Source organism: Lissotriton helveticus, chromosome 1_1, assembly GCF_964261635.1.
Source record: "Lissotriton helveticus chromosome 1_1, aLisHel1.1, whole genome shotgun sequence".
NCBI lineage: Eukaryota > Metazoa > Chordata > Amphibia > Caudata > Salamandridae > Lissotriton > Lissotriton helveticus.
In genome coordinates, this window is record NC_136057.1 from 997,680,870 (window position 1) to 997,708,501 (window position 27,632).

At 44.3% G+C, this 27,632-nt stretch overlaps 1 protein-coding gene across 1 annotated transcript in view; it reads left to right on the plus strand.

The window, feature by feature from the left end:
- Nucleotides 1-27,632, plus strand: part of LOC144763327 (uncharacterized) — a 1,153,250-nt gene that overhangs the window by 853,378 nt on the left and 272,240 nt on the right. The window contains exons 75-77 of the mRNA XM_078648815.1: nucleotides 4,438-4,473; nucleotides 17,552-17,608; nucleotides 25,943-26,014. Of these exons, the coding sequence (XP_078504941.1) occupies nucleotides 4,438-4,473; nucleotides 17,552-17,608; nucleotides 25,943-26,014 (165 nt within the window). The remainder of the gene's footprint in view (nucleotides 1-4,437; nucleotides 4,474-17,551; nucleotides 17,609-25,942; nucleotides 26,015-27,632) is intronic.

Genomic DNA, 27,632 nt, shown 5'->3' on the forward strand with positions numbered 1-27,632 from the left:
GCCAAGCAAGATCCTGTGACATCTCCAAAAATGCTACCGCTCCAACCCACCCATCTCTTACACACACTGTCCTATGCTCCCACCTCACACACATGGAGCATCCCACGCACACAAGGACAGCCCTCCGGTACAACTTTGCCTCCCATACACCCTGCCAACTCTGACATGGCTGACCAACCTCTTCTCTCACAATACTCACAAACTCATAATCTGACTGTTTCCCAGAAAAACTACCATCCCTGCCCTTCTTGTTCTATCATGTCAGAAGTCCTCTCCATACAAGGCTTCACGTTCAAACCCAAATCAGCACCCTGGCTAGAAATAAACAATGTCAACCGCATCTTTGAAGAATCCGCCGCTACATTCCTGAGCAATACCTGAAATCTCATGTTTAATCACTGGTTCTCCTCAGAATCGAGTACTGTAACTCTTTTATGACAGGTCTCTGCAAGACCTACCTCAACCCTCTAAAATCAGTTCTACATTCAGTGGCTCGTTTCATCTATGCAGGGAAAAGAAACAACCATATCTAACCTATGCTCATCACTCTGTGCTGGCTACCCATAGATACCAGGGCAATACATAAGACTGCCTGTATCACCCACAAGGCCTTACATACATCCACTCTTCACTACTTAGCGAAGAAACGTAGGTCAATGGATGGCACCAAACCATCAATAAATGCTGAAGCTATGTTGTTAGAGTCGCTGACCTTCAAAAAGGAAGGAGTCATGGCACAATCTTTCTGGGGTAGCGCAATCAGAATATGGAACTCCTTACCCCCGAAAATACGTACCACCATCTCATTGCCGATCTTCAAAATGGAGCTGAAAGCCCCTCTCTCACAAAGGCATTTTGGCCAATCACCCCTTAGTTATCCTCCCCTTTGATAATGTACCCTTCCTGAGACTGAGATTAATTGAACTCTGTCTCACTTAACCTGTCCTTGCTGCTACTACCTATACCACCTACATCCTCTAGCAACTGTAAGTCTGTGCCTTTGCAATGATTGAAACAAGTAACTCTCCTTATGTATCTACTCACCACTTTGTGCCTTTTGTAATGATTATTACTAACAACTATCTGTAAATGTGCATCATTTGTAATGAGACCTGTTTTCTTGAAAAACGTTTTAGCACTTTTGAGTAATGTCTGCACTATATAAAAAGGCGTAAATACATTCATAAATATTTCAACACAACTATACTGTATTCAATGATAGTAGAACACTAATATCGCTACACATTTCATGTCAAGTTTAAAAAACCAAGAGTCCAAAATATTTTATATAATCAAATATTTACAGCAGATTTCAGTGGTAACACTGTCATGTAGACGTAAAACAATGTCATCTATATTCCAAGAGGTGGTGAGCAGGTGTTGTACACAGTAAAGGCACATTGCTAGCAAGTTGTCTAAAAGTGAAAAACATACACAAAGCAATTAAAATACAATTATATACAATAGCTGGCTGCCCGAAGTTCTATAATTGGGAAAGTATGTTCTATAATTGGAAAAGTATCATATAGAATTCCCCAGTTGGCCTTAAAATAATCCTGACTATCCAGTTATGTCCATAAGGTCGTCGTTTTGATCCCTAAATATATGAGTGGTATGGGGTCTTCCTCAGGACAGTAATCACAGATGCACCTCAATCTATTATGCATTTGTAGACAGGTTGAACAAATGAAGTATCCAAAAAGGTCCACTTCAACGAAGAAGGCGTTCTCTTTGGTCATAAATTCCCATTCGCACTCATGTTCATAAGAAGAGCCAGCCGACACCTGATTGATGAGTTTATCATCATCATTTCTTATCAAAATGATAACACACATCATTTGTTTCATTCACCATATAGGTTCTCTTTGGTGCCAGCTACCCGTGGGATTTTAGGCTTCACTTGCTACCATCGCTACAGTCTTAGGGCCTGTCTCCCCCGTAACTGGGCTGCAAGTGTTGTTCCTGCGCCTCAGCTACTCCGAGTGCCCTTGTGGTCTCCCTCCACTTGCACTGCCATTCAGCAACCCAAGGCCTGTGCATTGTTTTATTATGGGCAGACTGCTGTTACTTCTGCCACACCACTAAGGTGCTCCTGATCCTTTGCACCTTCTCCTGAACCTCCAGTCTACCTTGGTCCCCCTTTACGTTCAGACCACCAGCTCCAGCATCACTGTAATGCTTAGGATAAATGTGGCGATGTCCACGCCTCCGCGTAGGTTCAGACTGGGTCAGAAAATAGGCCAGGGCACTAAAATAAAAGTGGCCCCCATCAGCCCTCGGGCACTGCCTGATTACCCTATGGGACGGTACAACCCTGCTTTCAAGGTCCACCCCATCGCTCGAATAATATTCAGGTATCCTCAGGTCTATAATGCTGTATCTCACTGATTTAAAACCCTAGCTCTTGCAGAATTTTCTCATCGCTATGTTCAGCTTCTTGCCTTGATCTTTTTACTGTACTCTGATTGTGTGCCACCCTCCATTCCAACCTTTACACTAGCAGCTTTACCAAGTACCATGCATCAGGGGTTAGCCGAACACATTTTAGTGTTGTGGTTTCGCATCATTGCACTAAAATGTTTAGTCACACATTTATAGCTCTTCCTTGACACCAGCAGCACTAAGGCAGACACACACGGGAGGGCCAACCAACCATTCATGATTGAGCAAACAACGCAGGCCACCCGCTGCTCTGGCAGTGTGTGTGTGACTGCACACTCACAGTCCATCCTTTGCACTCATGAATGGGGTACGTCATCGAGGAAGGAGCGTCCTGCAGTGGTATTTTGGTTATCTAACTGGTACAGAAAATGATAGACCATATTCACTACTGACCTTTCATTTGCAGTCTAAAATTAACAGAGTACAATCTTGTCTCATGACCAAAAGTGACACTACCTCATCATAGCTATTAAGTGTACAAAATGATGCAAAACATAATCATTTTATATACTTTTTTTTAAAAGCTGGACCGGACATCGCACTAGATTGACCTTCGCAGTTTTAAAGGGCCATGTGATTCAGTTTCTGAGCATAGTAAGCTTGTGTTTACATTCTGAGGGGAACACGTTTAAGCTGGCACTGTTGCGGTGCGCTGCTTAAACATTGGACGCACAGGTGGAGTCCACGTGCACTGAATAACTGAGGGCCCGATTCACAGAACTAACTTAAGACAAAATCCTAAACTTACTACCATTTTGGTATTCACAGAAGGCACTTACTCATTTCGGTATTCACAGAAGTTAGGACTCCTAACTTTAGGACTCCTAAATGCCTTCTGTGAATACCAAAAGTCTTAAAGTTAGGATTTTTCTCAGTTTAGGAGTAGTAAAGTTAGGAGTACTATTTGTAGCACTATCAACCTTACAGGTTTGGAAGATGGTGAGATAGATCAACCGGTCAGTGCACCTGCTACAAACCTAGAAACCTACAAACCTTAGAAGGGGACTAGGTTAGTACCCTTCCATTTATTGGGCTTTGCAGCAGTTTCAAGACCTTCTTAGAGTTTTTCATTGCTCATATGGGTGTAATTTCTGATATTTATATGTTTCCCCGGATTTCATTGCTTGATTTTGCTCAAAAGAAAGTGTCACACATAGTCATTGAATGTCACTCATAAGTACACTGAAAATCTGAAAATGTCACACATAAACAATCTTAAACTTTGGCAGCTATGTATATGGGTGTAATTTCTGATATTTATGTTTTCCTGGACTTCATTGCTTGATTTTGCTCTTGAGTCAGTGTCACAAATAGTCGTTGAATGTCACTCATAAGTACACTGAATATATGAAAATGTTATACATAAGCAATCTGAAAGCATGGCAGCTAAGCACTAGCTCCGACCACATTATTGTGATTTTCCCTAGCTACTTTTCTAGTGTGACAAGGTCCCTAGTCATGCTATCCAGGTGCCCTTTAGCCCATGGCCACTAGGGCGTTTCTCCCGAGGTGGACCACCCATCCGTTCGGTGCACTGGCTGTTGATTGGTCCTTCTTTGTGCCCTTCGTCTTTGACCTTGCTCTCCTTGCAGGCTTTTTTCCGCAGGCTTTCTGCTTCCGTGGTGTTTGTTCCTCCCGCCTTGAAGGTAGTGGGGAGTCCACTGTTTCTCCAGCCTGTCGGCCCTCTGTGGGGTTACCACTCCAGCATCCATGGATCCCGTCACTCCCCCGGCAGCTTTTGCCAAAGCATGTGCGAGTAATCAAACGGAGGACAGTTGGACACTGCCCCACACCTTCTGACTCGGTCTAAGTGGCGCATCCGCAAAAACAGACATGCTCCGCACCCTTAGTTGGCAGCACTTCCGCATTTGTGCTTCAAGGTGGCTAAAACACAACACACATGTTTAAATAGTAATTTACATACAGAATAAGTGTGCATCAACCTAAATAACACAGTCAGCTACTATTAAGATTTCTTCTTTTTCATGTTCTTAGGGTGACCGTGGATTGGCTGGACTCAAAGGCGATAAGGTAAGACTTATTTAATATCAACACATTGACCAACTAATCGCTGTGAAGGTCTTAAATGTCTTTTTGGCTAGAGCCATCGAGACAAAAAAGAACCCAGAAATCTTTGTATCTGAGGCTACTTTGTGAGGCCTGTAATCTGTGCTGGCTTTAACTTACTCATCACCCCTCTTTCCCGTTGAAGCCCTTATACTGGCAACATATTTGTGTGTCAATTTGCATTGGGTTTCTATGTCTAGTCCAGTTTGGAATTTGTCAGGTGTCTCTTGCAGTTCCTAAAGATCAGACTTGTTCTGTGCTCTCCCCTCTGAATCTGCGCTCTACCACCAGGCACCATCTTTGTGGTGTCCCACCCTTTGAACTGTGGGGCATATGTACAACGAAACTGTCGGAGCGCGGCGTTAAGCCACTTTAAGTGGCTTAATGCTGCCTTGTAAATAAGGCAAAGGTCTTAACCCTACCAGAACGTCACTAAAAGTGATGTTCTGGTGGTGTTAAGTCCTTGTAAATATGCCCCTGTGTGTCTCATTAGTAGTACTGCTGCTGTGTAACTTTTTGTGTTTTTGCCACTGAAAGCTCGAGCCAGGCTCGAGCTAGATCCCTGGATCTGGCTCCGCTCCGTGTCCTCTTGCACCCTCAAACCTAAAAACGAGTTGAGCTTTCACATGGCTTCTGCCTGCCACTTATGCTGCCACCTCATCAGCCAAAAATTGAAGACAAAACATTTGCCAGTTTGTGTAAAACAGGAGAAAGAGATACCCTTCTAGTGGATGAATTGCACAATATGAAATGAGAAAAGCTGGGGTAAATCCTGGCTTCCCCACTTGACCAAATTTCGTGACCCTAAACAATTACCTATCATGAGTTGTAGCAAAGCCTCTTGAATTTTAACCAAACAAATATTGTTGCAGGTCACATATAAAATGCACATGATTACTGACTTGAATCTTAGTTCACTAGTTATTGGTTAGTTCCTCTACTCAGGACATGACGCTTGCTGTATGTCTCTTGATCTTCATTGAAAGCAATGGGTTAGAGCGTGTGTACTCACAAACATTTTCCCAGGGGCCAAAAATTGGTCTGTGATTTGTCCGAGGGCCGCATTGATGCCAGCGGTGTGACGGTCAGGCTAGGGAGTTGGGGAATTGGTGGTAAAGTAGGTGTAGGTGAAGCAATGGATATACATCTAGTGGCTGAACTGAACAATGTAAAAAAAAACGAAAATCTGTGATTAATCTCAGCTTCCCCACTTATCCAAATTGTGTGATCCTACGTAATTGTATAGTTTCACGTTTCTTCCTTTTTCTTCTTAACACATTTAAGAGAATCTCAAAATACATGATTTCAGGGTGTGCACTGAAGAAAACTTGCTCCTGTGTTTGATTTAATAAACTATAAAGATATTCACGTATAATAGGAACCCTGCTACCCAAAAAGTGCACATAGCAACTGACTTACTTCTTTAGGTTACTATTGGCGCTGTTGTCAGGGTTCGGGGAAGAATTAGTGTTTCTAAATTCATGTCTGATTTAGTGTTTCTAAATTCATGTCTGATTTAGTGTTTCTAAATTCATGTCTGATTTAGTGTTTCTAAATTCATGTCTGATTTAGTGTTTCTAAATTCATGTTTGATTTAGTGTTTCTAAATGTATGTTTGAAAACAATCACTTATAAATTAATACTTCTTCGTCTACATTCGCTCAATCTCAAGGATAACAATTTATGCTGGAGCTGTGGATTGTTGAAGGGCGATTTTCAGCATATGTTTTTTGACTGTTCCCTTCTTCAGCCTTTTTGGAACCTCATTCATAAACATCTATCTCTCATCTTTGGTATTGAGTTCCAACTCTCTTTTCCATTAATATTATTGGGTCCATTGGCCGCCCCTGTTCCTCTCCCCTTGGATCCATTGGAATTACAGTTGATGGATCTCCTTTTGACTGTGGCGGTGAAAGTCATACTTATGGAATGGAAATCCTTTTCCTCTGTTTCCTATCATACTTGGTGGGCTTGGGCTCCTTTTTGCGTAGTGCACACACCTCGGTGGATCAAGCTCACTGGTCTCCTTCTATCTCTAGTAAGGTTTGGAAAGCTTTGGATGATTATATGGATTTGTCATCCCAGGGGCTGATTGCTCAGTTTCCTTTTGATGTATCTGTTTGAGTGGCGTCTTGTGTTATGCGTGTTTGGTTAGTCCGTTGGGAATCCTTCTTTTTCTTTTTCTTCTCCCTTTTTCTCTTTCCTGTCCTCTCTCCCCTTTCAGTTTTTCTCTTGTTCTCTCTTTCTTTAACCCTATACCCCTCCCCTCCCCCGATTCTAATAATTGATTGTGATACAATTGTTTATTGATCTATGTTTGGCCTTGACCTATTCAGTTCATATACCGGGTTACTGTTATCTACAAATGCATTTACTTAATTTTCGCTTTGATCTTTGCCTCTGATTGTTTCGTCCCTCTTTGATCAATTGTATCACTTTTATTATAATATGTACTTCCTTTTCTTTGTCACTTCTATATAAAATAAAATGCTTTGAAATAAAAAAAAAAATAATACTTCTCAATGGACTAATATAATCAATTGTACTAAGGTGAAAAGGTTCTGCAAGTTGATTTAATACATTTTTCAAATTTTGAAGAGACTGTCATAATGTTATCCTTTTGCTGCAAGATGTCTTTAAAAATGAAGGTATTTCAAAAGTTAAGCCAGGACTCCCTAGTCCATTCCTTTCTTTAACACCACTTAACCTTGAAATAAATGATTGCCTATTTAAAATCTTTTTATTGTTAGTGCTGAGTCAGTAAACAGAAGCTGACCAGGTGGCCACATGTAAAGGTCAGGGAGGGGGTGGGGGGGGCACCTGCAGCCTCCGGAACATTCTTTGAGTATCCATGGGTTAGAGTAAGCTCGTCGTAGACAATGTGCTATAGGAAGCACCAAAATGCACATCCACCCGCCTTATAACAACTGCATCTGAGATCTGAAGATCTGCTGTTAAATGGCTGCAGGGAAGGTGTATTTTTTTAAGCAAAATCTTAAAAAGAATTAAAAAACGAATGTTCCCCAGGAGATGTTGCTCCAAAACTGTTGATCTTGCAAGTATGGAAACTTAGTGGTGTGCTGCATGGATCAAAGTTGCTTAGATCCATGCCGCATTTTCTGGATATTCATCTTTAATAAATTTATATACAATGACTGTTAATGGGAATTATTTGCATGGTTGCTGGTAATCCTGTAAGTCTGTTATGAATGATGTTATGAATGATGCCCTTCCAGGTCTACATTGTACCCCCGGGCAAACTCATGCATTGATTTTGTGCCACAAAAAGTGCCCCGGAAAAATTTAACCCCAAGATAAAACTATTGAAGCATGTGCTCCAAAATATAATTCTAGTGGTCCAATAAAATGAGAGATATGTTGGGGAAAAAAACTGAACAAGTCTTGGACAACGCACGTATATAAAATCTGCTCCTATGAAAAGTATGCATGTGCATTTTGACGAATATTTCCCAAATGTAGACATGAACTTCGGAAATAAAGTTTACGGAGCAGAGTTATGATATAAATCTCAAACTACTAAAAAGGCCAGACCAATAAAAATTGGATCCCTACTCGAAGCAGCTGCAGGCAAGAAGGAATGTTTTGATTTTTCTCAGACACCTGTTCACTGCATGTGTGCTGCAATGCACAACACCCATCCAATATGCCGGACCTTTCTGCAATTGGCTATGCATAAGAATTTGCGAAATTTCCAGTATGTATGCTAAATTCTGAGCCATGGCAGCTTGATTTTACGCCAGCTTAGGGAATGGATGACACTAGAAACTTTCCAGCCTTTCTAGATTCGGAACTGAGCTGCTTTTTGTGTCTTCCATGTAACACAGAACAACAAATTTCAATGCTGTGTTGTGTTGTGTGATATCTTAGCAAATTTGATCCAAAGTCTACGAATTTATGGACCTTTGCTATATAAATAGGTGAGGTCCCCACAACTTCACCTGCAGCATAATTTCCCTTTGACTGATCCGCCCACCAGAGCTTGTTGTCCAACCCAACACGGACACACAATTTTCTATCTGTTTGATTATTTCAACATGCAGTGAAACTCATTTAATCCCCTTCAACCTCCCTTTCAAACTCCACTTAAAAAATGAAATGAAGAAAAACTGTTAGAAAAAGACACACCTATACTTGACATAGCCTCTCCCGCCACAAAGCTTTTTCCCAGCATTATCAGAAGGTACTACTGGAAAACGATTAAACAGCAAGAAAACAGGCAAAACCAGTAGGTTTGATCCTCACACTTGAGCATCGACAAAAGCAAAAAAATGTTTGCTACAGAGTCAAATATTTATTAAAATAGGTTGTCTGTGTGTTAACAAAGCAATGATAAGATAAATAATTAAAGGGGACCTCCTGCTTTTTGTGTTGCTGATATTGGAGGCTGCACTGGCCGCTTTGCTCCATCAACCCCGGACTCTTCAAGCCCCGGATTCCAGCCAACTCCTCGCGGTTCCCGCTTCGCGGGACCCGCTTCGTTGTTAAGGCAGGCAGACTGGGCAAGGACTTAACAAGCTACAGCAGGGGCGGAGCAGGGCTGCGAGCGCGCAGGGACTCGATGTTCCAGGAGTCCCTGCTGGCCGATCAAACACACCTGGCCCGCTCTCCCTGCTAGCCCCGCCCCCCTGAGCGCCGGGGGATTGAAAGGCTCAACTCAACGCCTGCACTGTGGGACCTCCTGCTTTTTGTGTTGCTGATATTGGAGGCTGCACTGGCCGCTTTGCTCCATCAACCCCGGACTCTTCAAGCCCCGGATTCCAGCCAACTCCTCGCGGTTCCCGCTTCGCGGGACCCGCTTCGTTGTTAAGGCAGGCAGACTGGGCAAGGACTTAACAAGCTACAGCAGGGGCGGAGCAGGGCTGCGAGCGCGCAGGGACTCGATGTTCCAGGAGTCTCTGCTGGCCGATCAAACACACCTGGCCCGCTCTCCCTGCTAGCCCCGCCCCCCTGAGCGCCGGGGGATTGAAAGGCTCAACTCAACGCCTGCACTGTGGGACCTCCTGCTTTTTGTGTTGCTGATATTGGAGGCTGCACTGGCCGCTTTGCTCCATCAACCCCGGACTCTTCAAGCCCCGGATTCCAGCCAACTCCTCGCGGTTCCCGCTTCGCGGGACCCGCTTCGTTGTTAAGGCAGGCAGACTGGGCAAGGACTTAACAAGCTACAGCAGGGGCGGAGCAGGGCTGCGAGCGCGCAGGGACTCGATGTTCCAGGAGTCCCTGCTGGCCGATCAAACACACCTGGCCCGCTCTCCCTGCTAGCCCCGCCCCCCTGAGCGCCGGGGGATTGAAAGGCTCAACCTTAAGTATCCCTTCAACTATTTAAGTGGTCTACGACCCCGCTGCGCGGGAGCGCGCGGGGGCGCGCCCGGGAGAAGCCCGGGACAAGGGCGGGACCGTCTGTGGCCGTCCGGGGCCGCGGGAGGCTGGGCTGGGCCCACTCTCTTCCATCTGATTCCTCCCAACTTCGGCTGAATCGAGGAACTGATTTCGGCCATGTCCTCACCGGCTCAATGTGAAACCCCATCAAGGGTGGGAGGAAGCAACATAGGGACGTTGGATAAGTATTTTAAATCAGCTAAAGGAGATTTCGCAAGAGGAAGGTATCTCCACCGATAGCCAAAATCTACCAACTCAAGAGGATTTTCCCCTACTATTACGGGAAACATCAACTACCCCTGGCACACTGCCTGAAGAAAATACAGTGACCACCCCATCCCTAATATCCAGCATGGCAGTTGACTTAGTTACCCAAACCCCCCCGCTGAATAAAAGTAAGCAAAGTAAGCCAAAGCAAAGTGTTGTGGTGGACTTGCATCGTCCTCCACCTAGCAAACGCAGAAGGAAAACAAGGGGGGGGCAGGGGAAAACCAAAATATCGCACTTAGATTTCGGAAAAAAACATAACTCCGTACCCTCCCCTGGCAGGGACAGAGGCATTGTGCATATTGTTATCCCCCCTAAGGAGCCAAGCGCTATCACTGCTGCTACCAATAGTGACCCAGTGGCCAATTTGACTAACATAGCCCACTCTCTTACATCTTTAGGGAATATAGAATTCCTACTTCGCTCACTTTTGCAGCCTATTAGTGAAAGCTTGAAAAAAGTCGAGATCAGGCTTACCATTCTAGAGGCATCTCTTACTACCTTGAACACCTTAGTTAGTAAGCAATCTAAAAATGTGGGGCCCAATCTTACTTTATGCACCATACCTAACACAGGAGTCTCACAAGGTACCACTAAAGTACCCCCCCAGGGTGTTTTCACTGCCCCCCCTCTGCAGCCACTTATGGCTATCTCAGTCCCGGCCCCTGGAAACACACTAACCAACATGCCTCCATTGCTAATAGACCCTGCCCCCCATAGTATACAGATAGGGACCAACCCTAGGCTCCCCCAAGCTGTCAATACTTCCTCTCCCTCCCCGGCCCGGCCCGCTAAAAGACCACGGAGACCAGATCTGCCCCCAGAAGCCAACAGGCTAACGGTGGTTTTAGCAGGCGCTCCCCAACTACACAGAGGAGAAAACGAAGATTTCCAATCTCTGAGGAAAAAAGTCATTAAATGGCTGAATTGGAATCGTCCCTTACCACCACAATTTAATAATGAGATCATTATGGTCAGAAGGGTGCCTTGGCTGGGGAGGACGAGAAAAACATTAATAGGGGACTGCATTTTGGTAACTTTTAAAGATCCAGGTACTGTATTACATATCTGTGAAGGGGTGAATCGGTCCTTGGACTCTACCATACAGACCCTGCCAGTCTCCTTTTTCTTTCCTCCTATCCGCACGCATTACGACCTGCCGCATGGAGATTGGACAAGGGTGGAACAAAGGCACAGACACAAAGACTATGTCCAACGCCCACATTTTCAGCTACCTGAGACACCCTATTCTCATTATAACCGTTTTAACTGCTTGAACGGTTTGGACGGGGTTGATTGACTACCCACTAACAACCCCGTGAATTTGGACAATAGTTCCCATAGCCCCCCCGAGCCATCTGGCCCTATTGTTGGCAATGTTTCTGATGCACCGACCGTTCCAACATCTGAAACCGTCTCGTCCCACTCTTCCGGCACGACAATTGACACCTCTGAACATTTGAGATTAATCTGGTGGAATGTTGCCGGACTAGCTAATAAGCTGGACGACCATGACTGGATAAACTACATTGAGACTGGAGACATTTGTATGTTTCAAGAAACATGGGCAAGAGAAAACTATGGGCACCAAGGCTACCAGTCATTTTTCATTCCAGCTAGGTGGGAGGGCAAAGGTCGCCCGTCAGGCGGGCTCACAACCTGGGTTGCATCTCACCTAGGTTGTGAGGCAATACGGCTACCGGCCACCTCTGATGATATTCTTGTGGTTTTACTATCCTGGCCAAATCAAGCTAAACTTGTCTTAATTAACATCTACTCCAGGCCAGTTGGAATTGGCAAGGAATCACCTACCATAGATGAACTCACGAACTATCTATCTGAGTTATCAAATGACTTACCCTATGTGGTGGGAGGGGATTTTAATTCTCACTTCGAGCCTTTGCCAGGTCTTCTGGAGGGGTTCCCAATGGAAGAAGAGGCTAGATGGTCAGTGCCCCCGGTAGAAGCCCCCCCCCGAAGGCATGGTCACCCCTTGCATTACAAATCACAGCCCTCACCCTAAAGTTTGGAATTAGAGCCTGTAATGGGCGACTGAGATCTGACATACCCAGCAGAACCACCTATAATAGAGTGGGAAGAGAATCTCACTTGGATTATGTCTTGGTCCAAATAGTGAAGTGGCCAACCATCCGGGACTTTAGGGTAACGGAAAGGTTAGACAGTGACCATAATGCACTTGAGCTTGATCTGGTTCATCCTGGTCTCCAGACTCCCGCGATGTCCCTGGAGGGGAGCAAACCTGAACTTCTCCTGGAAAATAGCAGGAGAAGAATCAGGTGGGACCACCTGGCCGCTAGCAAGGAGAAACTGCCTAGGCTCTATGAAGGGATAATACCCGTCTTGGAGACCGTGGGGGACTTGGATACCGGGGTGAATAATAAAGACTCTCAGGCTAAATTATATAAGGCCCATGAGGACCTCATAAAAGCTGTTGCCCCTAACCTCTTTAGTAACATACGGGCTCTAACTAGGGCGGGGCAATGCAAATCTTCATGGTACAACACAGCCTGTAGAAGGGCAAAGGGGGAACTCCTTAGATCTATCAAGGAGGGCCTAGGGGGGGATAAGCTAAGAGAAAGTAGACGGGCCTATAAAAACCTTGTTGCAAATGCTAAAGCTGAATGGGAGGAAAATCAATGGGAAGAACTTACCAAGGCCCTAGCGATTAAAGACCATCGACTGTTTTGGAGGATAGTGAGCGGGGGGTCGGAAAATCTCCAGTCGGCAATTGAACCAAACATCGCACCAGGGGTGTGGCAGGCACACTTTCAGTCCCTCTACCGCTCTGAGCCGGGAGAACCTATTACTGAGACTGGGGTTGGTTGGTCAGACTATGAGGGGGACCCAATAACTCTGGGTGAGGTCACTGCAGCCATAGCAGGACTTACATCGGGAAAGGCGCCAGGAATGGACGGCCTACCCGGAGACCTGTTTAAACAGGAGCCCATTGTTTGGGCCCCCTACCTTGCCGCTCTGTTTAACGGAGTTCTTGGCGGCATGGAAATCCCTAGTACTTGGCTGGGGGCGGAGGTGGTGCCCATATTTAAAAAGGGCTCGCCCCTCCTCCCAGCCAACTACAGACCCATCAGTTTAATTGATGTAGCACAGAAACTGTTTGGAAGGGTATTGCTGAATCGGCTCCAGGACTGGGCGGAAGAGGTGGGTGTCCTCAGCCCCTACCAGGCGGGATTTAGGAAGGGAGTTTCCACAGTGGACCAGGTCTTTAGATTGAACATCATCTATTGGAGGACGGCACTATTCGAGGGCGGCAGTCTCTACACAATTTTTGTGGATTTACGGGCCGCCTTCGATCTGGTGCCCAGAGGGAAACTGTGGAGCGTCCTGGCAGAGATGGGCGTCCCCCCGGACGTCCTGCTAATCTTACAGAGACTACATCATAACAACTATGCTCGAGTGAGGTGCGGGAGGACCGGGACACTTACGGATAGATTCCCCGTTGGCCGAGGGGTAAGACAGGGCTGTGTGCTGGCACCGACCCTGTTTTGCCTCTTCGTCAACGGGGTAATCGCCCACCTGAATGCCACTGATTATACGGACGCACCCAAACTGAATGGCAGCAGGGTGCCGGCAATTATGTTTGCAGATGACACCCTGCTGCTGTCTAAAACCCCTATGGGGATACAGAGGATCCTTGATTCATTCGTGGCCTTCTGCACTGACAGGGGGTTAGAAATTAATGCGGCTAAAACGAAGTTCATGGTTTTGAACCCAAGCCAAAAATTGCGGCCGAACCCGCTATTGGGAGCCGCACGGCTTGAGAGAGTCTCCACCTTCAAATACCTCGGGTGACTCTCAATGAAACCATGTCTTGGGGATCCCACCAGAGCAGGGCGAACCTTAAATTGGTACAAACAACAGGGGGTATCGCACGGATAATGAATGGCTCCTCGTACCGTCCGCTGGGGTCGTTGATCCAGATTTACAAGGTACAGGCCAGGGGTGCAACCATCTATGGGGCGGAACTGTGGGGACACACACCCTGTCGTAGTCTGACCCTAACGGAGAATAGTTTTATCAGACAGATAGTGGCACTTCCGCCCAGCACCCCGCTCCTCCCCCTGAGGCTGGATCTGGGTCTACGACCAATAGCTGATGAAATAGGTTTGAGACCCATAGCCTTCTGGCGTAGGCTGTGGAGTAGCAACGATCTCGCAGCCTATAGGGCAGAATTGACGGAGATATTGATCCACCCGAAAGCGCTTCAGATCCCCTGGATTAAATACATCCAAAACACTTGTATGGAAATGGGGTTCTCTGACCTATGGACTGATCCTGCTAATGCCGCACTAAACATTTCTAAAAGATCCCTGGCCAATGCATACCATGAATTAAAATTGGCTAGAGCCCTAGATAGTCAGGGCGAAGGGTCACTATCCTCTGTATTTGCACAAACTAAGGACTTATATAGGTTTGAGGGGGCTCTAGATGCCATTTCCCCTGTGCTTGCCAGGAAGCTGTTTCTCCAATGGAGATATGGCACACTGCCTCTTCGATCCTTTACCAGCTCCTGGTCATCGCCTCCCACCACCAAGCAGTGTCCGGTCTGTGATGCTGCGGAGGAAACTGATTTACATGTGGTCCTCTTTTGCCCAGCTTACAGAGTCGCGAGGAAATACTGGCTCCTTCCATTGATTAGAAACATGGGTTGTAGGGAGTATGCCCCAATGTATAGGATTTTAAAATCTGATGTTACAGGCCCAACTGTGTTCGCACTGGCAAAATTTCTTATCAATGTCTGGCACACTCGCAACCGTATTTTAAAGACGCAGGTTCCCTCTTAATCTTAATTTTAAGATTCATAGTTTTTAGACATTTTTAGTAAAACGTATTTCCAAGGTTTTATTGCCTAAGTGTGCACTGATTGATTATACTTGTTGATTTACTGTGATTGTATATGTTTTATTGCTTATCTTTTATGGCCAAATGGCCGAAATAAAGATTGGAAAATGAAATGAAAATGAATAATTAAATGTGATCGCACAGTGTACTTCTTGTGTGTAAAAATAGTTCCATGTTCATCCCAATTGAGGTGAAAGAAGAATACACCCAAACAAACAATAAAAGGAAAGTGAGACTAACATACTTCTGTGGACTGATTCAGTATGTAATTTACAATGTCCATAGACCATGGCTGATGGTTCTTGGGCCAAAGAAATCAATAGCAGCAGGAAAACCAAACCCTCTTAGAGTATGTGCACATTACGAATGACTCAAGGGTCTTTGCAGTTCAAGCCGAATGAATAGCTCAAATGCCATTATAGAGCAACCTAAAAAAGAGATGATGTAATCTATAAAAAACTGCTTTCTCTTAAGATCTAATTGCATTTCCCACACCCCCTTCCTTCCAAAATGCAAACTATTAACCTGTAAAGGCGTACATGCCATTATGCTCATAAACTTCAGCGGACTATAGATTCTAGTGTCAATATTTGTAAAAAAAAATGATTTCCTCTACTTTTTCAACATTTTCAAACAAAAGATAGATTTTACTCCCAACCTCTTTATCACAAAATTTGTTTTTTAAATTTCAAATTAAAATATACAACATAAAGTATAAAAAACGGCATGAACATATGTATACAATTGGGGGTTTCAAAATATGGCCTGCAATTATTTTGTAAATGATATATATAGCAGAGGAATGCCTTTGCAGAGCATGCTATTACATCGGAAGTGCCTTTACCTCACAGATACATTTGTAAGTATTACCTTAATCCGTGTGTGTGTGAATGAGTGTAATTTGATATTCAATGTTGTAACTATTTAATTTAAAATTACTTATATTTTTAAGTAATTATAATATTAAAAATTAAAGTATTATTACTTTTATTTTAATTGTATTTATTTAATATTATTATAAGATTTTAAACTTTTATTTCCTTAACCATAAAAGCCCCTACTATTCGTACACAGTACCCATTCCTGAGCCCGAAATTTCCTTACTACCTATCGGTTATCCATTCCTTAGCCTTAAAAACTCCTTACTACATCTCAGCACTACCTATCCCATGGCCTGAGGGGGTTCGGTGTATACTGAAGTTTGAATAGGATCAGAAATCCTCAGAATATGCATGCAATCATGCAAATACACCTTTTGCCAGTGCCCATTGAAGACTCTTGGTAGTTTGGTATGATGCACTACACATTACTCAAAGATGAGCACAATGGCATACACCAGCCCAATGCTTACAGCTCCACTGTGAGATGAGCCAAGTATAAGTGGCTCACCCCTACATTCATCAACATTCTGCAATCCTTGAAAACCTTCAGTGAAGTTCAGGAAATAAACATCCAGACCATATAAACACCCAAATGACATATCATGTGTCTGTAGCCAATATTACAGCTATTAACATGGGCACATGCCCAGAAATCCACTGGTGGATAATCTATTATAGCCAAAGCTTTGGCTTTTCTCACAGATTGTTTGCAACAGGCTCTAGCTTTAAGCCTCAACTTACTTTGAAACATACATCTGCACCCGCATCAAGTGCTTTCTGCCTTTACCTTGTTTGAAATGGAGTACTACTTGCAGCCCAAACTTTGGTGATTTGTAAATGGTGCACTATATAACTTTCAACATACACAGCCCGCTTGCCTCCAGGGCTTATTCCATTTCCAAGCTGTGCACCCACACATGTACCACAGTAACTCGATGCTGTATGTGACTATGGTGTTATTAATCATGGCATCAGTGATTTCATCAATTATCTTAATTGAAATGTCATCAGTGATGGCATTTACCTTGTCATATGTGACGTAATATGCAATGTCATTAGCAGTGTTTGGCACAAGTTATAGTTAGGTCAGTAAACTATAAATTGTGAATTTCAACATAGGTTTTAATCTCATTTCAACGCCTAACTATAACGTCACTTCAACGTTTATTTTCTTCAGTGAATACTTACATACATACATATACACACACACACACATTCACACACACAAACACAGACACACATAGTGTTAGTTAAGACACTTAAAACGAACTTACTTGTGAAGTAAAAGAAGGAAAACTTACCTACAATATAAAAACTCATGCTGTAACTCTTGGAATGTAATGACGCCAGATGTCATGCATCTGAAGTAAAGGTAGCATACTATGTACCTCAACCTCTACTGCAATCCATAAATGTGTATATATGTAGACATGTGTGTGTGTGTGTGTGTGTGTGTATGTGGGACATATTCAGGGATGCTACAGTGGCTTAAAAATGATAACACTGAACAGATGCTGGCTGCAACCATGTTTCTTCAGACGGCCATCACGTTGGCGCATTGTTGTTCACAGTTGCTAAATTGTACATCTGAAGACCATGTTGTTTCTGTTTTGTAGGGTGATGCCATGGCTATATTTGGACCTCAGGGCTACAAAGGAAATAAAGGAGATGAGGTAATAAACACAACAAGTGCGATTAGAAAGTTTTTACTCCACAAGTCAGTAGGAAGTCCTGGGGCACTAACTTGGTATTTCAGTGCCCTCTTCATACTCTATTTCCAGGCCGGGGCTGTGGACTGTAGGGGCACAGTCTGCGCCCTATCATGTCAGCAGGAGGTGGGTTGGGACTGGGGCTCTACTCCTCATAGAAATCCAAAATATGGGCCCGGAGAGAGTGAATGCTTCACATTTTACACTTGTATTATGGGAATGCGTATGGGAGCTTCAACTCTAGGGGAACAAAAGAACTGGAAATGGTCAAAAGCTATCAAGGTACTTCTCAAGACACCCCTGTCTCCAGCCCTCTCGCACCAGAATGAACCTGATGGAGGTAATATCTGACATGGCAACAGGCTGTCCCTGGACTCTGACCTCTAAAGAGACTGCTGTATCCAGTCCTATCACACCAGCTATTGACCTGGTAGGTTAACGCGTGAAAGGAACAACATTTTATGATTTGGCAAAGGCAATCCCTGGACTTCAGAATACACGACAGTCTCCAGTCCTCTCACATCCCAGAGTTTGGCTCAAAGCAAAAAAAGTTCCAGGAATTGTAGTTCATCTGGCAGGAAGGCTGCAGCCCCCATTTTGTGCATCGGCTCTACTATTGAAATCCCAAAATAGATTCCACTGTGCCTACAGTCACCCACATCGTGCCATGCACACACTGCAGAACACACATCAGCAGTAGACCACAAACCGGTCTGTCCATCTGCTTAAAAATTCACATCTGGCCCCACTGTTAGAGCAACCTGACAGCAGCCACGCTCACTATAAACAGTACTCTTGTTGTCCCCCATCAGACCTCAGAGCCCCACTCCTGATCCTAAAACATGTCTACTGTCGACACACGCGTGATGTCATGCAAGGAAAGGTCAAAAACAAATCAAACATACCTGAACCCTTCTTCATGGGTAACTCAGCTCAGGGTTTCACACCTGCAAAACCATGCAGGGGACCTTCTCCACCCAATGCCTTATTTCTTTCTTGCTTTGTCTCTCCTTCTTGCTTTCTCCCCTCTATATTTCACGATCGCCCTTTAATTCTTAATCTCTTTTAGTCTTTCTCCTCTGCTTTTCCTTTTTTCTCTCTCTGTTTGTTCTCACTTTGTCTTTCACATGCTCTCCTCTCGTGTCCGGTAACATATCCTTAAAGAGGTGAGAATGAATTCTTAGACGATCTGCTATTGAATGGAAACTCTAAGTGGGGAGTCTGTGAGAAGTAGCCTGACAACCTGTTTCATGTCTCAAATGAAAGATGTAGGCCTGCCAACAGGTGCACATTATCAACAATTTAGTACTGAAATTGGATGCGAACTGTGACAAGAACTGGTTTTATACCTTTTATATTTGTGAAAGAACCATAAAACTCAGGTTTAGTAACATATCTTCTAAGTTTTAATGCCTAACATTAATGTTTTAAACAGTTCTTTCAGAATTTTCATGCAGCAATGCATGATGTCGGATATATTTTAAGGATGCCACATTCAGTGTGCTTGATTTGTGTGCACTAGGAAAAGTTGCCTTAAAAGAAGTCGCTGTTAGACACTAGGTCCAGCATTTCAATCTATTTTTTTTAAAATAAAAATTATAAATAGAATATGGGCCTATCTAAACGCTGTAGGCTCCCAATACCGTACCATGTACATTCAGGTAGCGATGCAACACCGATTGCAAATTGATTATGTGCTCAGTATCAGAAATCCATCAATACTGAGCTGAATGTAACTGAAAAACAGCTTTATCTCCTGACATCAGTAAGTGTCTGTCTCGGGGTCCTCTCCATGTCGTTGCTTCGCGTCATCAGTGGCTGTTCAAGTTGCAGTCAGCACTAAGGAGTATTCACTGCATGTGCACAAGGTGTGTGTTCATAACATGTGTGTGCATGCCCCAGCAGTAACACTCAGTGATAGATGCCTGGGCTCGCATCTAAGGGGGTTCCCACAAATATGGAAGAGGATTTTAGGTGTCTTGGGCATGGGCTGTGCATCACTCAATCTCAAGGTGTTGCACTGTCAATGCACATCCCGGAGGCCCCAGTGTCCTCGTGCACCTTCAGCATGACGTAAATCCACGGATCCAGCGATAGAGAGTTCACGCAAACCCATTGTGAGACGATCAGCCCACAGTAAGTCATATATGCTTCCTCTAGCTAAGGTAGAAAAGTGAACGCTGTCCCGTTTGGTGAACTCCCCCAGATAATGTGTTACGAGGATATTGTAATCAAAATAGTGTCTGACAGACATATCATGTCCTGAATATCATTTACAAAAATATCTCTCCACCGGAGAAAATCTACACCCAACGTGATGATATTTTTAAAACAATTTCTGTAAAATTGTTACAATGCTAAAAATATTCTGACATACAATCTCATAGACTGATCCAGAAAGCCTTTAAAGTCCGTAACTCTACTTGAATGGTATCCCAATTGGACGCAAAGAGTGTTTGCTGCACTCTAGGTTGTCTTCTCTGTGCAGGTCAACGCTCTCCGCTTGAGCCCCAGCTAGAAGGGACTACATCCAAGAAGGCTCCTGTGCCTTCCATCTACAATTGATAAGGTGCTTGGCTGTTATGAGCCCTAGGTAGAGGAAGCACGACATGACCCTGTTTTTCTTATTCCTGCAGTAGCGACCAAGAATGCACATCTCCCAGGTGTGCAGCTCCAAACTTCCTGTGCAGGTGGACAAATGTGCTCTGACCCCCTGCCAGTAATGTTAGATGCCGAAATCTCGAGAGCATGTGTAGAAGAGTAGCACCTACTAGAGAGAAATGAGGGACTGCTGTATACCGGAAGTATTGTTCTATTTTTGCAGGGGTGAAGTATGCCCTGTGTACTATGTAGTACTGTATTAGGTGAAATCTGGCATTGCGGGTACATACATTGGACCCTGCAGCAGCGTCTCCCATTCTTTATCGGTGCAGGGGTGGGCCAGTACCTCGTCCCACTTTTGACGATGCGGGGTGAAGGTGGGGCAGTATTCAAGCACAGTGAGTCCTCAAACCAGCAGTTCTTGTGTTTGCCTGGTCCCAGTACATGCAGGTAATGCATGGTGAGATGGGTAGGGGGCTCTAGTGCCACATTTCCTCCTTGGTTAACATGGCTATTACCAAAGAATTATATTAGAGGAAGTGGACTGGTGGGAGTCCCCCCTCCGCCATTAGGGACTCATAGGTTAGGCGGTTATTGTCGCTGTAAAGGTCTCCGATTGTGTGGATATCTGCCGCGTGCCGGGTGATTAGCTACGCTGAGAATGTAATGGCGTTTCATCTGGGTGTGCTAATCAAGGGCATTGCTGGAGCGTAAGGGGTCACTGCGCATTTTAGGCAGAGAGAATGGTGATAACAGAGGTATGCTGCCCCCAGCAACGGAGATTTAGGTTTGGGTGCGCATGTGCAGGAGTGGAACATGTGGAGTATATCCGGCAGACCACAGGCCAGGGATGTTGTCGCTGTGTTCATAAACTGTAAGCCCGACATCCATTGTGCCACCCACTGGAGTTGAGATGTGAGATAGTAGTGCTCAAAGTGGGGCACAGCAAGTCCGCCTCGAGTCGTGGGCAGGCATTGTTTAGACAGGGCTACCCTGCAGCAGGAGTTGTTCCATATGAAATCCCACAACGCCTTCTCCAGAGATTGGAAAAAGCAAGTGATGACATAGAGAGGGGGATTAGCAAAATAATAAAGGAAAGAGAGCGACCATTTTAAGGAGCGCCATGCGTCCTGTTACTGACAGAGGCAGTGTACGCCAGAAAGCCATCTGCACTCGCAGTGAGGCAACAGCTCTTTGCAGTTTGCCATCATATAAATCCTCTTCCACGTGGTAGACCATGATGCCCAGGTAGCAGAAAGTGGAGGCTTGTCAGGGCACGCGGGTCTGGTTGAAAACGAGATGTGGGTCTGCCAATGAGCGGGTGAAAGGAAATAGAGGGTTTCCATCTATGTGGCTATCTCTTCCCTCCCCTGAGATTATCCTAAACCTATGGCCTAGAAGGAAGTGAATAATGCATTTTGTGTGACACAGGCTGCTCCTCTACATGTAATTTGACACACAAAATTGCATTTTTAACATCAATAGTGGATTTACAGAAATATGACCCTTTTCGTCGAGGTTTGAATCAATAGCCTTTAATAACAGGTCGGCCATTTGTGTCTCAGCTTGCAATACCCAGGGAAGAAGAAGGAAGAGGTCTATCCTTTTCAATAGATGTATCATTGCGCTCACAAAAGGCGTTATAAACCTAAATCCCAACACTGTTCGGTGTAGCGGACTAGCAGCAAGGTGAGGAGTCAAAATAATTTTTTAAATAGCAATTGAAAGGAGGGAGGCTGAGCCCACTGAGAACATGTTTTCCTGCCTGAAATGTGGATATGTTCCATATGCAAAATGGCACATCGCCTGAACTCACCTCTTATGCTGCCCATACGTTAATATACTACCAATAAGGCCACGTCATCCCTTCATCCTAAAGCTATAACTTTGGGGATCAATACAGAGGATAATCGAGACACCTGTATTTACAGCAGTCATTATTATTATTATTATTATTATTATTATTATTATTATTATTATTATTGTTATAATTATTATTATTATTATTATTATTATTATCATCATCATTATTATTGTTATTGTTATTATTATTAGTATGCCCATTTAAATTCTATCACCATAATATTATCAATATTATGTTACAATAATTAACATACTGTAATCATTATTGACTGTTAAAGGAGTATATAGAGGTGTAAGAAACAACGATGAGCTGCACTGGCTCCTTCTTAACAAACGTGAGACAGACCATCAGGATTGGCTCATTTGAATCCAACTGAAAGCCGGTTCCGTGACAACTGTAGGGACGTTATACAACCTTTACAACGAAACTTTTACAACGAACTACCATTACAACGCAACTTTTACAAAGCAAACTATTACAACGCATTGCTCTGGGGGGCGCTCTAGGATAGGGAATAGGTTAATTTACTATCCAATAACCTTCCCTACTATCCACGGGGACTGGAGTTGGAATAGTAAATTAAACTATTCACTATCCAGCGCCCAAAAGCATTATGCGTTGTAATGGTATGTGTTGTAAAACTTACGATGTAAAGGTAGGCATTGTAAAAGCATGCGTTGTAACGTCATACATCCGCAGGGACCGTCAATATCCCTTGCTCGTATCCAACATTCACATTCACCCTCTATCCAAAGCCATTTATACCTACCTCTTTCACCACCAGACGCAGGCAAATGACACCCAAATCAATCTACAGGTAGAGAGGTAATCAAATGACCGAAGTAACATCACTATATACTGGGAGCAACTATATTCAAGGATGAATTAGACACTCGTTAAATTTGGGATTCCCTATGAGTTGTATTTTATTGTTAACACTAGGCAAGAACATTGTTACATTTAAAGTTCTCTGTATCTTTTACTGAGCTGAGCATGAGATGGAACCACCCTTGGTTAGAGATGAGTGGAAGTGATACACCCTCCAGACGTATGAGGACCAACCAGCAGCATTTAGCAGCAATTCCAGACTTGAAAAGAGCCAGGAATCTTTATCCATCATCCCCTTTTGTATCGCTGCATTCTGCCCATTATGTTCTGCATACTTCTGTCCACCTCCCTAGCTGCGACATCAAAACTGGTTTTTGGGTTGTTTGTGCTCCTATTGGAGTAGGCTCAAGACTGATTTGTTCATGATGGGGCCCACACTGAGGTGGCATGGTGTGCAAAATAACAATGGCCTGGTGATGGGTAGAATGCTTGAATTAAACTTCCAGTTAAGAATGGCACAGGCCTTCCAAACCAAAGTCATCTTCACCGAGGTGATGGTAATATAGTCTGGTCAACCCAGAAGTGACATGCAGAGGCGGCTGATAATTACTCGTGCCTCAAACAGATTTACACAGACTTTAAAAACAGCCATCAGCAGGTCTGAACTGATCATTGTGCACTCTGGTATTTTACCGGTAGGCTGTTTTGAGATTAGGAAAGCTATGACCCAAATATGTCCCCATTGCCGTGGGGTTCACCAGGTGAAAAATACCCCAGCTATGTCCACCAAGATGTGAGATACCAAGTTAGGTGTTCCACTGTTCATCGTTTGTTTGTTTCACAGCACAGTTTTATTTTATCGTTCTGGGTGGCTTCAAAAAACATTATTACATTATTTTACTGTGGATGATTTACACGTTTTGTTGCACATTTTTCAGTATATTGCTGTGCGTTGCTCCATTGTTTTACTTTGAGTTATTTTATGTATTCAATCCACATTGCCTCATTATTTTTTGTGCATTTTTTTCAATGCACAACTGTTCATTCTTTTATTCTATATTGTTTAATTTTCTTCATTGAAAATTGTGTTACTCTGCACATTTTCAATGAGCATTTTAGGGCCGATTCGCTCATCCTAGGATCTTCCCCCTCAGCTTGGGACGACTCTTGGTGGCCTTCAGCTCTGAGCACAGCTCCCACACCCACAGCCCATGCACGTAACCTTGGCTTCATCCTAGACTCCTCTCTCTCGATGTCCAGACAAGTCAATACCGTCTCGTCCTCCTGCTTCAACGTACTTCGCATCCTCAAAAAGATCTTCCGCTGGATCCCCCTCGAGACAAGAAAGACTGTCACCCATGCACTGGTCACGAGTCGACTGGATTATGGTAACACACTTTACGCCGGAATCACAACAAAATTACAGAAAAAACTCCAGCGCATCCAAAACGCGTCAGCGAGACTCATATTAGACATCCAGCACCAAGATCACATCACCGGACATCTAAAAGACCTCCACTGGCTTCCCGTCAACAAAAGAATTACCTTCCGCCTTCTCACCCACGCACACAAGGCCCTCTACAATCTAGGACCCGAATGCCTCAACACTCGACTATCCTTCTACAAACCCACCCGCCATTTAAGATCATTCAATCAAGCCCTCGCCGCAGTCCCGCGCATCCGGAAATCCACCATGGGTGGCAGATCCTTCTCATTCCTTGCTGCCAAGACCTGGAACTCACTCCCCACCCACCTTCGCCTTAATCAGAACCACATCTCCTTCAGAAAAAAAAACTGAAAACCTGGCTATTCGACAAATAATTTAACCCCTTCCCCTAGCGCCTTGAGACCCTCTGGGTGAGTAGTGCGCTATACAAATGCCTGAACTTGAACTTGAACTAAGGGCCTGCGCACTCGTGGTGGAGGCCCGCAGTCGTGGTGGGAGGCCCACACTCGTGGCAGGAGGCCCCCACTTGTGGTGGGGGCCCGCAGTAATGTCAGGAGGCCCACACTCGTGGCAGGGGCCCCGCAGTAATGCTGGGAGGCCACACTTGTGGCGGAAGGCCTACACTCATGTAGGTGGCTCGCAGTAATGGCGGGAGGCCCACATTCGTGGCGTTGGCCCGCAGTAATATTGGGAGGCCCACACGTGTGGCGGGGGCCCCGCAGTAAAGGCGGGAGGCCCGCACTTGTGGCGGGGGCCCGCAGTAAGGCGGGAGGCCCACATTTGTGGTGGAGGCCCGACAGTCCTGGCGGGAGGCCCACACTCGTGGCGAGGGCCCCGCAGTAATGTCGGGAGGCCCACACACGGGGCATGTGCCCAGCAATGGGAAACTGTAGTACTGACGTCCCTCCGCGACTGTGGGCCCCCCACCGCGAGTGTGGAGGTTGTTTGTGGATCGGGCCCAGTGTCTTTGTTACAGTCTACTGTTTAGTGTATCATGGGATCATTCTTTCCATTTTTTGTGAATTCTTTCAGTGTCATTTGCAAGGTTTCACCTGTGAATTCTTTCAGCGTTTTACTTTGTTCTTTCTGTTACCCTGCATCTTTTCAATGCAGATCGTTTAATTGTTTCCTGTGCAAAGTTTCACACTGTTTTGTTTATTATCTAACTGCATTGAGTCTCTGTTTATAAGTTCACTGCTTTGCTACACATTGTATCAATGTTTTACTCTATATTGGTTTCGTTCTGTGTTGTTCTTTATGTTACCATGCATTGCTTCATGTTCAACTACGTTTTGATTTATTGTTTTACTTTTATTGTTTGTGTTCCTGTACATTGTTTAATTGTTTAATTAATTAGCTGTGAAATTAATATGTCACAAATGGCCCTTGTCCAGCTACTCATATTTCCAATGCTTGTCCATTCGGATTGTCATTGTCAGTTGCTGTATTATTTGACTGTGTCCAGTGGAAAGGGTAGTGTGCGGGTTGTTGAGTACTCGATGCCTGTGTCTGCCAAGTCATGTTGGATTCCATGCGCTCTTTTTTTATTTCATCGTAGGGAGACCGCGGTGGACCTGGGTTTGACGGCGACAAAGGAGAAAAAGGTGAAGACGGCCCCCCAGGTGAAAAGGTACCCAGGAGACTATGAGCAGTGCTTATGCCTATGTGATGCATAAAGAGAAGAGATACTAACAAGTAGTGATGTAACCTCTCTGTTTATCCCTCCCAACATGCCCAGTGACGTATCCTTGTCTGTTTTCACTGGGTTATGCTGTATCTGCCAGAGTCTGGAAATGCTTTCAGAAAATCTGTGCCTGTCCACCAATAGAGAGATGAACTAGAGGAGTTTAAGCGGGATCTTTTTTATGTATATATGTAGTTATCTTTTTTTTCTTCTTTATTCTAGTACTTTAAATTATTCCCTTCCCATGACCTTTCATCAATACTATTTTTTTTAAAATACATTAATTTGTGTTTATTTCTTTTGCTCTTCTTTATTTGTTTTTCCTTTCCATTGTTTGCTCAGTCACTTTTCTCTCTAAAACAATAGTCCCACTTTCCTCTTTGTATTCTGTCCTTATTTTGTACTCATAGGTCTTTCATCTGTTCACTCCTTAATTTTCCATTCTCGCTGTCTTTTCAGTCCTTACTGCTTTCTCCCTTTAACTTGTTGTCTTTCTTTTCACGTTCCTCTCTTTCATGCCTTGTCCCCCCTCTCTGGTTCATGTAATTAAAGAAGAGGTGAACCCCATGATTAACGCTATTATCAATGCATCACTCCAATCTGGAGAAGTCCCCAGTACATGGAAGACTGCGATTGTAAAACCATTGAAAAAAAAGACTTTACATGATCCTTCTATCCTAACGAACCTGCGACCTATCTCTCAACTCCCCGCTCTATGTAAATGTGCTGAAACCCTGGTTAACAAACAGCTATCAACATTCTTGGAGGTAAATAACATCTTACACCCCAACCAGGCAGGTTTCAGAGCAAACCACTCCACAGAATCAGCATTACTATCCACAACAGAAACCATAAAAGCTGCACTGGATCAAGGGAGTAAGGCAGTCCTGATCCTCCTTGATCTATCGGCAGCATTCGACACGGTGTCCCATGCCATTTTATTACATCGCCTAGTTGAGGCTGGCATAGGGGGCACCATGTTGAACTGGTTCAAAAACGTTCTATTATATAGAAAACAAATAATCAGGTTAGGACAATATGACTCGGAGGAGAAGGAGATTGGCTCAGGGGTGCCTCAGGGCTCAAGTTTGAGCCCCACTCTATTCAATCTGTATATGGCACCCCTGATCAATCTAATTGCTTCCTATAATGTGAATACGGTTGCATACGCCGACGACACTCAATTAGTCCTGGTTCTGGATGATGATACAGATAAGGCCGAACAGGTTCTAAAAGAGTGTCTGACTGCGACTTTTAATTGGATGCATGATAACCACCTTAAATGCAACTCTGCTAAAACAGAGATCCTACCATTTGGGAAAAACAATCTCTTCTCTCCACACACCTGCTGGCCATCTGATGCGGAAGCTCCCCCAAATACCATCAACGCAACTCTAAACCTGGGCATAAAATTCGACGACATGCTTTCCTTTAAACAACAATCTAAAGAAGTAGCTGCCGTCTGTTTCAACATCATAAAAGGCCTACGCAAATTCTTTGATTACCTGCCGTTGTTTGCCCGCCGCACAGTAGCAATTGCTTTAATCACATCAAGAATTGACTA